This window comes from Saimiri boliviensis, chromosome 5 (genome assembly GCF_048565385.1).
Source record: "Saimiri boliviensis isolate mSaiBol1 chromosome 5, mSaiBol1.pri, whole genome shotgun sequence".
NCBI classification, from domain to species: Eukaryota; Metazoa; Chordata; class Mammalia; order Primates; family Cebidae; genus Saimiri; species Saimiri boliviensis.
This window is the reverse complement of record NC_133453.1, coordinates 32,356,405-32,370,725: the sequence shown is the minus strand read 5'-3', so window position 1 is coordinate 32,370,725 and position 14,321 is coordinate 32,356,405. Positions and strand designations below refer to the sequence as shown.

Genomic DNA, 14,321 nt, shown 5'->3' with positions numbered 1-14,321 from the left:
CCAAGTGTTCCCTTGCTACAGAAAGAGCAGAAGGAGTCCAGGGAGAACAGCAGCCTTTGAGTGGGAGTTGGACCAGCCCTCAGCTCCCTTCAAGGACGCAATCTGTTAGGTCACCCACACCTTATAAAAAACAGCTTAATGAGGAACTCCAGCGGCGCTCTTCAGCATTAGGTAAACAGTGTTCTTATTTTATTCCCTTCTACATACTAGATTTTTCAATAGTCATTGTGTTTCCTAGGTTGTTTATAGCAGGACTTAACTTTCCTACTATTTGGAATAGTCAGGTACTGTTCAGAGTAAATAAAACTGTTACCTAGGAAGTGGAAGAATTTGTTGACACCTGGAAAAATTCTTAAATGAGTCTTTAAAATTTAATTTAGGCAAGGCACTTGTCTTTTGACTATTTTTTGATTAATTACTTGCTTGGGTTTCAGCAGAGAACAGTTTGCAACATCCCCAGGAGAACACAGGTTAGTTTCTACTTTGTGAATGAATTCTGCATCTGTTCTTGGTATGCTAGTGAAGTGTGATATGCATGCCTCTGGCTGCAGAACTCTGTCACCTCCATTAGTGGGCTGCCACTTGCTCTTGGCCTTCTGTCCTTGTTGGGGTGCAAACCGTCAGTGTGGCTGAATAAGCTGAGCTCCTCTCATCTGTCCGTTTTCCATTCTGATCTACTACACAGTCATTTCCTTCATTTTCATGCTCTTCTGATCAGTATGGGCTGGGGATTGGTGTCAGAATTGAGAGATTAGATAAAGAGAGGTGGTTTATGTTTTATTTCTGTCAGATTTTTAAACTTGGTGGAGTGGTTTGTCCAAGTCAAGGTGACAGAAGAAAGGCATGATAGAGGGGAAGGGATGCAGCACTGGGGACTAGATGCCCCTGAACCCCAGATCCCATCTGGTCTGGTTGATCTTTCCCCAGGTAATGGTGGTTGGCAGAAGGATACTTTATTGTGAGTTGAGACTCAGTCAGCCAGAACAAAGAGAAACCAAGCAAAAGAAGAGTCTGTACCCAGGGACTGGCACAGAGCTGGCTGTATCACCTGCACAGGGTTACATCAGCCATTTGGAGGGAAGAATCAGAAGATGGGGAGTGGGAAAGGAAGGAGTTCTCCTTTTATTCCAGATAATCTCTATTTTAACCTTTAACCTCAGTAAAGTCTCCTTAGCTCTTGTGCCTGACCCATAGCAACAGTATTTTTTGTTGAGGGAACTCTTGACTAAATTCCACGCTGAATTGAGTGTGGGTTTTTTTTTTTTTAATTTCTAAAATCAAGTTGGACTAGAATGTAATCTTTTAAAAGTTACAAATTGGGAAACCTTGCCATTGGTGTTATGATCCAACTTGAACTTTAATATCTCCAGGTTGAGCCTTTAATGTCTAGTTTCCTTACTGTCTTTTTCAGTTGTCTTGATTATTTGATTCTACCTTGAAGGCATTTAAGCTTCAGAAGCCTGGTGGTGTTTGGCCAATCAAGTTATTTTTCCTACTAAAAAGGCTTGTAATTCTACAGTTTACTAGCTGTCAGACCTTAGGAAAGCCATTTAATTTTCTAATGTTCATTTTGCAAGAGAAGTAGCCAAGGCTATTTGCCTAAGGGCATAGAGCTAGACCAGATTTTCTCTTTGGGTTTCTTTCATCTTCAGCCAACATCTATGTTTCTCTTGATTCCAAGAAGGGTCTTGTTCATCCTTTTTCAGTGGATGATGCTATTAATACTTTCTAATATTGCAAGGGACTTCACACACTATTGTTGCTTGCTGCGCGGGAGCACAGCTGTTAGGTTTCTAGTAGCTTCATCCATCTCCTTTTTCAACTTGCAGATCATGGAGAGTTGCTTTTCTTTTTTGAGATGCAAGAAAAGTTTAGTTATTCTAATACAGTAGCAACACATCTGAGTTATGTGCTGAAACTAAGATATGACTTTATGAAGATGAAAGTTTCCAGAGTTTTCTAAAATAGGTACAGTTTTGATAGTTACTTCAGTGATTACATTATCTTGGGAAATTCTTAGTAAACTTTAGATCCCAACCTCTCATTTCTTTGTAGTTCTTTTTTTCCCTACCCAGCCAAAACGACACCTATAACAAATAGAGTAAATGGTGAGTTTGAGGAAGATTCAGAGTGGGGTGTTTTCCAGCTTACTTTGCCTTAGGTTATAGGTTGACAGATTTAAGCTAATAGGATGTTCAGCCTTTTTGTCAAAACATCTTTGCTTCATCCTTAAGTTTGTAACTGCCAGAGATAGGCAGAAACTTTGGTTGTAATTTTGGTCTAAGTTAAGGAAATAATAGGTGACAACTTTGGTGGGCATAGCCTATTTTGGCCACCAGTCTGGAATTTGGGCTTATTAGTGATAGATTTGTCTTCAGTATTGCTATGTCAGGTATAAATGATCCTTTCCAATTTGGAGCTACAGGGTTGGGGAAGTGACAGGGAGGGATAGGATTGGAATTTTAGCAATTTTTCTGGCAGTTTTAATCTGCTTGGACCATTGGTCAAGTTTTATCATGGCAAATTACTGTTCTGGATGTTGTGAGGTCTGTCAGAATCTTTGAAGGCTGGGCTGTTAAACTTTTTTTCTGATCACCTTCTGCATGAGACTTTGGATATATGGTCTGCAGGCAGAACTGAACTGTTTGATCCTATTGTTTATCTGTTTGACTTTAGGGACCAAGCTAAGTTAACTCTCCCTGATTGCTTTTTCTTCTGCTAAATTTCTAGCAGGCATTTATTATAGGTTGGAGCAAAGGGCTTAAGAAGTCGTTAATGAATTTTGGACCATTTAAGTGATGTTCCCATTCCAGGCCTGAAAACCATCAATGGTCTCAGACAATGCTTGTCTTAGGCAGCCTTTACTCGCTTGTAAAACAGCATTTTACATGATAAGAAATACTTTCAATAGCCTCTTACCCTTAATAAAGACTCGTTTTAACTCTCAATTCGTATAACTGGATGGGAGAACATAATTATATGCTAACAATAAGAGATAGTTTCCATCACATATATACCTTGTTGTTATAGATACTAGGGACTATTAACAAGGTTGCTTTTTTTTAATCCAACTCAGACACAAGAAGGAAAGCAGAACCTACCTTTGGAGGTCATGACCCTCGTACAGCTGTTCAGCTTCGAAGCCTCAGCACAGTATTAAAACGCCTCAAGGAAATCATGGAGGGGAAAAGCCAGGTACTGTCTGGAGGCTTTGGAAGATTACTTATGAAGCGCTTATGGGGATCATGCCATACCTACTTAAGATGGCATAAAGCCACTTTAAAGAAAGTTTAAGTAGCGCTTCCTCCAGGTGTGAGCACCCTATTTTTATACATAAGTTCTTAATTTTATTGTAGTCTAATTTATCAGTTTTCTTCCCTTTATGCTTAGTGCTTTTTGTGTTCTGTTTAAGAAGTGTTTATCTAGTTCAGGGCAGTAGATATTCTCCTATGGTTTCTTCAAGAAGCTTTATTATTTCTATCAAGTATAGGGGTCAGGCTTTCATTTTTCCTCATGGATTAGTACCATCGTTTTGAAAAGACCATCTTTCACCAATTGCATTATAAATTTCATCATAAGTCCAGATGTGTGTGAGGGTATGTTAGGGCTCTCTTTCTGTTCCATACCTTTATTTTGTTCTATTCTTGTAACAGTACCCTGTCTAAAGTTATTGTAGCATTAGAATAAGTCTTGATGGCTGGTAATATAACTCCTTCAATTTTGTTCTTCAAGATTGTCTTGGTTATTTTGACCTTTTGTATTCCCATATGAATTTTTGAATTAGCTTGTTATTTTCTGCAAAAGAAACCTTTGAGGATTTCATTTGCCATTGCATATTAATAATCAGTATTTTCAAGAAGCCTTCACACATTTTTATTGTTATAGGATAGTGACCTGAAACAATACTGGATGCCAGATAGCCAATGTAAAGAGTGCTATGACTGTAGTGAGAAATTTACAACCTTTAGGCGCAGACACCATTGCCGACTATGTGGGCAGATTTTCTGCAGTCGTTGCTGTAATCAAGAAATCCCTGGAAAATTTATGGGCTATACAGGTAAATGCATTTTATTGCCAGTTTACAATTTTTAAAGGTCGTAACTATAAAACACTTATAATACAGGATAGTATTAAGCCAATTTTCATTTTGGGCTTTATGTGTAAGACATGGGGACACAAAGGTGAGGGAGACACAGCTTTGCTTTTAAGAACTTTACTATTGAATAATACAGTAGATGGGACTGATGATAAATAACTAGAGTAAAAATGTAGATGCTAGCGAAAAACTATAGGAACATTAAAATTTATTAGACAAGATGGTTAGAGTAGATTACTAATTTGAGTCACTGTGAGAGTTTTCATTTTACAAAGTACAGATCTTCCTTGACTTATATTACACTGTGCTTTGGCGGTGAATTGTGTCCTACTCAGATTCTTCCATAAGGAACATAGTCAAATTTCAGCAATACAGAAAATTAAGTTTTTTGTTGAAACAGAAAAAAGTGAACAATGGTGTGTTGATTTATACATTGATTTGGGAGTGGAAGGTAGGCAAAAATTACCTGAAAAAGAACACCCCTAACATCTCTTTCATGTTATTTTTGTTATTGTGAAGATCTTTCTGTCTACTCATATTTTCTACTCAAACTACTACCGAGTTCAGAATCCCAGTATCTGTCACCCGGACTCCCATTAGCTTTTACAACAGCTTTTTTGTTTGAAAATTATCTCTGTGTGTGTGTGTGTGTGTGTGTGTGTGTGTGTGTGTGTGTGTGTGTGTTTTGGTAATATTTCAACTTTGATTTTAGATTCTTATTTGTTACATGGGTATATTTAGTGATGCTGAGATTTTACGTGTGATTGATCCTGTCACCCAAGTAGTGAGCATGGCATCTGATAGTTTTTCAAACCTTGCTCCTCTCCTTCCCTTCTGTCTCTAGTAGTCCCCTTGTCTATTTTTACCATCTTTGTGTACTCAGTGTTTAGTTCCCACTTATAAGCAAGAACATGCAGTGTTTGGTTTTCTGTTCCTGTGTTAATTTACTCAGGATAATTTGCTCAGGCCTCCAGCAGCATCCATGTTGCTGCAAAGGACATAATTTTGTTCTTTTTTATGGCTGCATAGTATTCCATGATGTATATATGCCACATTTTTTTAATCCATTCCACCATTGGTGGCACCTAGGTTGATTCTGTGTCTTTGCTTTTATAAAAAGTGCTATGATGAACATATGAGTGCATGTGTCTTTTTGGTGGAATGATTTATTTTCCTTTGGATATACACCAAGTAGTGGGATTCCTGAATCAAATGCAGTAGTTCTGTTTTAAGCTCTTTGAGAAATCTTCAACTGCCTTTCACAGTGGTGAATTAACTTACATTCCTATCAGCAGTGTATAAGCATTCTCTTTACTCTGCAGCTTTGCCACATTCATTTTTTGACTTTTTAGTAATAGCCATTCTGACTGGTGTAAGATAGTATCTTATTGTGGTTTTGATTTGCTAATGATGAATGATGTAGAGCATTTTTTCAGGTTTGTTGGCCACTTGTAGACCATTATTTGAGAAGTGTCTGTTCATGTCTTTTGCTTAGTTTTTAATGGGGTCGTTTTCTGCTTGTCGAATTACGTTTCTTATATGTTCTAGATATTAGATCTTTGTCAGATGTGTAGTTTGCGAATATTTTCTCCTGGGCTTGTTTGTTTAGTCTGTTGATAGTTTCTTTTGCTATGCAGAAGCACTTTAGTTTAATTAGGTCCCATTTGTCAATTTTTGTTTTTGTTGTAGTTGCTTTTGAGGACTTAGTCGTAAATTGTTTCTCAAGGCTGATGCCCAGAATTGTGCTTCATAGGTTTTCTTCTAGGACTTTCATAGTTTGACGTCTTACATTTAAACCTTTAATCCATCTTGAATTAATTTTTGTATATGGTGAAACGTAGGGGCCAGTTTCATTCTTCTGCATATGGCTAGCCAGCTATCCCAGTGCCATTTATTGAATAGGGAGTCCTTTCCTTGTTTATTTTTGTTGACTTTGTTGAAGATCAAATGGCTGTAAAGTGTGTGGTTTTATTTCTGGGTTCTTTGTTTTGTTCCATTGGCTTACGTGCCTGTTTTTGTAATAGTACCATGCTGTTTTTGTTACTGTAGCCTATTTCTATGAAACTACTAATGTTTTTCACAGAATTAGAAAAAAACTATTCTAAAATTCATATACAACCAAAAAAGAGGCTGAATAGCCAAAACAATCTTAAGGAAAAAGCACAAGGCAGGAGGCATCACATTTCCTAACTTCAAATTGTACTCTAAGGCTACAGTAACCAAGATTACAGCTTTTAAAAGACTTTTTACCTTTAGTTTCTCCCTACCTGTAATTCGTATTTCATATCCTAGTCAGTATTCTTTGTAAAATGCTAATTTCATCAAATCCGGATATTTCCTTGCATAATACTCTTTCAGAGCTCCCATTACCCTCAGGATAAAACTTGTCTGTGGTTGGTATGTTAGTTTTCTAGGGTTGCCATAACAAAGTACCACAGGCTGAGTGGCTTAGAACAACAGAAATGTATGTCTCAGAGTTCTGGAGGCAGAAGTACCATAATACAGGTCAGGGAACAAATGTAGGGATTCTGCTAGTTTTCTATTCTAACTCTATATTCTAGAACTGGGGAAATAACCATCGAGTGAGTCTGGAGACTCACTAAACTCACAGTGAGATGGACCTAAGCTAAAGCTCCACTGATCACCTGACATCTGTAAGCCCCTACTCTGACAGACAGACCAGAGTGATATTTTGGAATGACTGTCAGTTGAGAGTGAGTATCTAATAACCCCTGAAAAATTTGATTATTTCCTTATCCTCAATGTCCAATCACCTTAGTAAGAGCATAGGTCTCTTTGGGAATGGCTGGTAGGAAGATTAACAGAATACATTTCTGGCAGTGTAGTGGGGTTCTTCCTCAGAATGACCAGTCCCCTCTTTATTCAAGGAGTTTTGGGTCATTTATAAATGGCTCAAGTCTGGGAATTGATTGAGGGGTCATATGACTATTCTTATGATTCAAGTTAGACTTATAGCTACTTGATGTAGAGTTGTTTCCTTATACAAATCAAGTAAGAATTTTGTTGACTGCCCATCTACTTCACTTGTGGAGACATTGTGATCAACTAGCCAATGCTGTAGGTCTCTGAGTCAGGCTATTCTGATTACTGCTTTGATTCTGTTGTCTATTACAGTAACCATGCCCATCTTGTCTTTGGTGATTAAAGTGCTACCGGTTGGCCCCTGCCACTCTGGGATCCAGTGATCCCTGTTTCATTTAGGTTTCCTGACCCAGTAGCGGTAGTTCCTGCTGTAATTTCTGATCTGCAAAGAGCAACGACAAAGCTTTTTGAGCAATCTGGGCCTCCCCTCACAAATTTATTTCTCGTGGTCGTGGTTGAAAGGCGTATCCTCTTTGGGTGAGTCAGCAAGTCTTACATGGTAAAACTACTTTTAAAGTTTCAGTCTCCCCTAGCCTTTGGATGCCTTCCTCTGTAGTATACTAGGGCATTCCTGATGTTTCAACCCCATTTGGTGTAAGCCACCTTTTGGTGTGTGTTTCAGCCAGTCTTTTTTTGTTTTTATTTTATTTTTTTGTCTTTTTTATGTTTTCAGCCAGTCATCTAAACACACTGTTGGAGACCCTTTTAACCCCTTGAACTGCAACGATAAATATAGAATCTGCTTAGTGGGCCCATATCAGTAAATTCAACTTGATCCAACTTTATGTTCTTTGCACTGTTATCCCGTACCTTCATTATCCACTCCCACATGTATTTTCTGGGTTTCTATCTGTATAAATTGGAAAAGTCAGGTAGTTCTTCTAGAGGTAGTGCACCTTCTCATCGGTCACACTTTATATCCCACCTTTCAGGGCCTGCTGTGATTTGAGTTTCGTTTTAGGTCTGGCAGCAAAGAGGAGTAGTAGGAGTAGATCTGAGTAAAATTAGCAGGGTCTTGCAAGACAGCTAACTCAGGGGAGGTTATTACAGAATATCTGGTCAAAGCAAGGTTAATCTTTTCAAATGAGGTGGAAAGACTGCTTCTACTGGCAAAGAAGATTCAGAATTTTGGTGTTTAATATCCCCAGCTTCATCAGGATCTTCTGTATATTTCTACTCCTTCCCAATCAGTGCCCTCACTTTAATAGCAGACAAACTTCAGGTTGGTGATTCAGTTTGTTTTAATTCAGCCACTTGCAGGATGAGAATATCATTTTGATTTTTAGCAGTGTTAGCACTGAAGCTGCAAGAGGTAAGGCTTTATTTCAAGGAAGACATAGAAACTTTCAGATAATTTATACAGTTCTTGAGCCGGGAATTTGAATCCCTAAGGTAATCCATCTCATTTTTCACTTTTGTCTTAATGTAATTAGGAGGAACCAGCCCATATCATTGTATTTGTTAGCTTGACAAAACTCTTCTAAGGTATTAAATACATGGTCACCCAGAACTTTGCCTTTTATAAGTGTTAACATTTGATGGAGTATTTATAGGTGATATTTTACATGTCTTTGTTGCCACATTACACAGTGGACTGTCAATGTTCTTTTTACTACTGGAAACAGAGTCATTAGTGCCTTTAAATCTCATCAGCATAGAGAACCAATTTCAGAAATCTAAGAACCAATTCAGAAAACTTGTTCTTAAGATTCTGTTGCTCTAAAACCATTCTTGGTACCAAAATATGTATCAGGGTTTTCCAGAGAAACAGAACCAGTGGGATACACACACACGCGCGTGCACACACACACACACACACACACACACACACATTTATATAGAGAAGTTTGTGTTTAACAGTTGGTGAGGGCCGGCAAGTCTGAAATTCTCAGGGCAGACGAGTAGGCTGGAAACTCCTACAGGATTTCTATCTTGCAGTGTTGAGACAGAATTTCTTTTTCTTCTGAAAACTGTAGTCTTTGTTCTTGAGGCCTTCAACTGATTAGATGAGACCCACTCACATTCTAGAGGACAATCTGCTTTACTTAAAGTCAGCTGATTGTAAATATTAATCATATCCAAAAAAATACCTTCACAGCATCTCAGCTAGACCAAACAACTAATCTAGCCAAGTTGACACGTAAGGTTAATCATCACAAATGGGATAACATAGCAGTCCCCAACCTTTTTGGCACCAGGGACCAGTTTTGTGGAAGCCAGTTTTTTCATGGACTGGTGTAGGGGACAGAGGATAATTTTGGGATGAAACTATTCCACCTTAGATCATCAGGCATTAGATTCTCTTAAGGAACATGCAGCTGGGATCCCTCACACGTGCTGTTCACAATAGGGTTCACACTCCTATAAGAATCTAATGCCACTGCTGATATGACAAGGAGGGAGCTCAGGAGGTAATGCTCGCTTGTGTATGGCTTTTGTGCTGCTTGCTTGCCACTCACCTCCTGCTGTGCGGCTGGGTTCCTAACAGGCTATGGATGGGGAGCGGTACATGACCCTGGGGTTGGGGACCCCTGGGATAATGTATGCTAGGCACAATTATACATTGTGATCTTAAATAAATGTAAATACCTAGAAACATGTCTAGCACATGGAAAGGGATCAATGAACAGTAAACTATTGTTATTGATGGCAATAGTAATAGTAACTGCATCTGTCATGAAGCTTTTTGATTATATGTGTGTTGCGTCCAGTGGACTATGAGTTTTTTGGTGCAGGGCTGTATCTCATCAGTCTTTGTATTCCCATCACACCATATAGGCATGTGCTTAATAGGCTCTTAATGATGAAAGTTGTTCATGGAATGAAAACTTTTCTGATCAGGTTTGGCTCTATTTATTGATTTGACAGTTCTAGTTCTAAAAGCTGACTGGGTAGGGGAGATTTCCTTTATAGTGTAAGAAACAAATGAAGTCTTTTTTGTTGTAAATCGAAAGTCTTTTTGTAGGGAGTAATTTCACTTCTTTTTTCTTTTTTTTGGAGACGGAATCTCGCTCTGTCACCCAGGCTGGAGTGCAGTGGCCTGATCTTGACTCACTGCAACCTCCACCTCCTGGGTTCAAGCGATTCTTTTGCCTCAGCCTCAGTAGCTGGGATTACAAGTGTGCACCACCACACTCAGCTAAATTTTGTATTTTTAGTAGAGATGGGGTTTTGCCATGTTTGTCAGGCTGGTCTTGAACTTCTGACTTCAGGTGATCTGCCTGCCTCGGCCTCCCAAAGTGCTGAGATTGCAGGTGTGAGCCACCGTGCTCGGCTGTAATTCACTTCTGAGTGGCAGTTCTACTTTGGTCAGCTGAGAGTACTATGTCCTAGCACTTTGATTTATCCTGCATTGTAGTTTACTTTTTTGGGGTAGAGAGTAGGGGGTGCTGATTAAAGTGGTTATATTTTTCTTTAGAGTTTTAATAGGTTTCATTTGTTAAATTGTGTTGGAAATTAGTAATACAACAAGTACAATTTTGATTTTTACATGTATAATTTTGTTTGTTTGTTTGTTTTGAGATGGAGTCTCACTGTCACCCAGGTTGGAGTGTGGTGGTGCAATCACAGCGTACTGCAGCCTCAACCTCCTGGGCTCAAGCAATCCTCCCACCTCAGCCTCCTAAGTAGCTTGGACTACAGGTGCATGCCGCCATGCCTGGCTAGTTTTTGTATTTTTTGTAGATGTGGGATCTTGTCGTGTTGCCCAGGCTGGTCTCAAACTCCTGTGCTCAAGCAATCTGCCTGTCTTGGCCTCTCAAAGTGTTGGGATTACAGGTGTGCACCAGCATGCCTGGCCTGCATTCGTAATTTAATAAAACTGAGTGGTATATAATAGTAGTCTTAAAATGAAAAAGTAAAAGGCCATTTTGGTAGTGATTATGGTAAAAACACACTACAATTAACTTTTAGAAGTCTTTTATTTTGTATCACTTCAGTGTTCTAATATTAGTGAGAAAATTTTAGGTAGAATTATTAAACAACATGTTATTAGTAAGGTTTAATTATTTTATCTCTTTTTTTAATACCTAAAATGTTATAGAATCACTGAAGACATTGTTATAGAAAAATAGGGTAGAAATGCAAGCTTATATTTGGGCAGGACCGCACTTTCAAAAAATATTTACTTAGAAGTATTAACCTTGTTTATCTTCCCAAGAATATTCATATTATCTATCCTTTTTTTTTTTTTTTTTTTTTTTGAGTTGGAGTTTTGCTCTTGTTGCCCAGGCTGGAGTGCAGTGGTGTGATTTCAACTTACTGCAACCTCTGCCTCGCGGGTTCAAGTGATTCTCCCACTGCAGCCTCCCAAGTAGCTGGGATTACAGTTGCTTGCCATCACGTCTGGCTAATTTTAGTAGAGATGGGGTTTCACTGTGTTGGCCAGGCTGGTCTTGGACTCATGTCCTCAGGTGATTTATCCACCTTGGTCTCCCAGTGTGCTGGGATTACAGGCCTGAGCCACCATGCCCGGCTCTAACTTTTCTTATAAGAATTCTTTTATAGTTTTTACTCCCATATATTATACTGTATGTAAGCCCATTTTCTATTAGTTTGCTTTTGAAATTCAGTGGAGGGTACTCTTCAGGGCTTCACAATAAAGACCTTAATAGTATTTTCCTCCTTAATTTGCCTGTGGAAAATAATGTTGTTTCCAATTGTGTTGATTTATTTATTCTATTAAAAATGTTTTTCCTTGAAACTCATGTCTCTGTTAGATTTCTTTTTTAAAATTTTATTTTATATATGTTTATATTTTTATAGAGACAGGGTCTCGGTATGTTGGCCAGGTTGTTCCTGAACCCTTGTCCTCAAGCAGTCCTCCTGCTTTGGCCTCCCAAAGTGCCTTGATTACAGGTGTGAGCCACTGTGTCTGGCCTAGATCCATTATTTCACTTTTATGACCTGGACAAAAATACTCTTTTAAGCAAAGTTTTCTAGTATCATTGGGATATACATTAAATTAAATTAATTATTTAATTAATTTTTTTCCCCCGAGACAGGGTCTCGCTATGTTGCCCAGGCTGGAGTGCAGTGGCTATTCACAGGCACAGTCCCACTACTGATCGGCATGGGAGTTTTGACCTGCTCCGTTTCTGACCTGGGCCGGTTCACCCATCCTTAGGCAACCTGGTGGTCCCCTGCTCCCAGGAGGTCACCATATTGATGCCGAACTTAGTGTGGACACCTGATCAGCATAACACACTATAGCCCAGAACTCCTGGACTCAAGTGATCCTCCCACTTCAGCTTCCCAAGTAGCTGGGACTACAGGCACACACACTGCACCTGGCTAATTATTTATTTTGAGATGGAGTTTCGTTCTTGTTGCCCAGGCTGGAGTGCAATGGCACAGTCTTGGCTCACTGCAACCTCCGCCTCTTGGGTTCAAGCAATTCTCCTGCCTCAGCCTCCCAAGTAGCTGGGATTACAGGTATGTGCCACCACACCTGGCTAATTTTTGTAGTTTTAGTAGAGATGGAGTTTCACCATGTTGGCCAGGCTAGTCTTGAACTCCTGACCTCAGATGATCTGCTTGCCTTGGCCTCCCAAAGTACTGGGATTGCAGGTGTGAGCCACCGTGTCCAGCCTGGGATATATATTTTAAACTCGTTATAAATGTTTGTGATGTTTAAACTCATTATAAATGTTTGGACACCTGGATGAATTTATGGCTCTTTTTTTCTTTTATTTTAACTTTTTAATTTTAGTGCCAGAATTCAAAGTGGCTCTTAATTGTGTATAATAGAGCTAACAAAATTATTTCACTTTTGAAAAAATTTTTTTGAGAGTCTGTACTTGAAGACATTTCCCTGTTATTAGGTGAACTGTTGACCCAGGGAGTTAAAGTTATGCCAAGCAATATATCATGCTATCTTTTCCTTCATTTTCCTTCTTTTTTTTTTTCTCCTAGGAGACCTCCGAGCTTGCACATATTGTAGAAAAATAGCGTTAAGTTATGCTCATTCCACAGACAGTAATTCTATTGGGGAAGACTTGAATGCCCTTTCAGATTCTGCTTGCTCTGTGTCTGTACTTGATCCAAGCGAACCCCGAACACCTGTTGGGAGTAGGAAAGCCAGCCGTAACATATTTTTAGAGGATGATTTGGCCTGGCAAAGGTATTGTCCCTTAAATATAATTTTATTTAAAATCCTCTGACCTGTGAGTGCTTTCAGTTAACACTTACCTTCTTTGAATTATTTCCTGTCAATTCACTGTGTTCTCCTTTTTCCTTGGTTTGCCTCCAATGTTTGCAGATGTTTATGGAGAGTGATGATATTGACTAATTAGAATGTAAGCTCCATGAGAGGAGACTTCACACCTTTCTTGTCACTGTCCTACCTTAGGCACCAAGAACAGTGCATGGCATTTATATAATCTTGATAATATTTGTTGAATAGGCAACAGGAGTCATTAACATTATTAATTTCTAATGTAGCCTTCTGTGAGAAGAAGAATGCTCATACAATTTGTATTCATATTTCCAAATGAGATTATATATTTTTTTCCTTCTGAAGGAACACATCATGTTTTTCTGTAAGTATATTGCACTGCCTAGTAGTAGAGGGTGCTAACTCTTGGAAGTTACCTGGAATTGTTTGAATTAGAATCTTAGTTTTATCAGTTTCTGATTTTTAAAAATTATTAGTTACTATTTTTGAGATGGCCTTGCTCTGTCACTCAGGCTGGAGTGTAGTGGTGTGATCATAGCTCACTGCAGCCTGGAAACCCTAGACTTGAACAAATTTCTGGCTCAGCTTCCTGAATAGCTAGAACTACAGGTGCACGCCACTGTGCTTGGCTAATTTTTTTTTTTAAGATTTTTTTTTTAGACAGGGTGTTGCCATGTTGACCAGGCTGGTCTTGAACTCCAGATCTCAAGTAATTCTCTCACCTCAGCCTCCCAAAGTGCTGAGATTATAGGCATTAGCCACTGCACCTGGCCTCTGAGTATTTTCTTTAGTTGAATTATTTTGTTTAGCATAATACCAAATCTGGCCATTTCAAAGAGCTTATAGCAGGCGTCCCCAAACTTTTTACACAGGGGGCCAGTTCACTGTCCCTCAGACCGTTGGAGGGCCATCACATACTGTGCTCCTCTCACTGACCACCAATGAAAGAGGTGCCTCTTCCTGAAGTGTGGCAGGGGGCCAGATAAATGGCCTCAGAGGGCCGCATGCGGCCTGCGGGCCGTAGTTTGGGGATGCCTGGCTTATAGTTTTGACTAACATCTCTCTGATGGGTTAGTTTTTCGGTTACCCCTTAAAGAGATTGATAAATTAGTATGTAATGAATTTAAGTAAAGTAAAAAATGAATTAATTACAGCTGCGTTCAATAT

General features: G+C 39.1%; 1 protein-coding gene across 15 annotated transcripts in view; it reads left to right on the top strand.

Moving 5' to 3' along the window:
* PIKFYVE (phosphoinositide kinase, FYVE-type zinc finger containing) overlaps window positions 1-14,321 on the top strand; it is a 98,302-nt gene that overhangs the window by 16,578 nt on the left and 67,403 nt on the right. For 6 of the 15 annotated variants that reach the window (XM_074399145.1, XM_010336388.3, XM_074399144.1 and 3 more), the window contains 5 exons: window positions 22-171; window positions 435-470; window positions 3,077-3,195; window positions 3,886-4,057; window positions 12,893-13,100. In XM_074399145.1, coding sequence (XP_074255246.1) covers window positions 22-171; window positions 435-470; window positions 3,077-3,195; window positions 3,886-4,057; window positions 12,893-13,100 — 685 coding nt within the window. The remainder of the gene's footprint in view (window positions 1-21; window positions 172-434; window positions 471-3,076; window positions 3,196-3,885; window positions 4,058-12,892; window positions 13,101-14,321) is intronic. The other 9 variants (XM_074399151.1, XM_074399150.1, XM_074399153.1 and 6 more) reach the window with 5 other exon arrangements.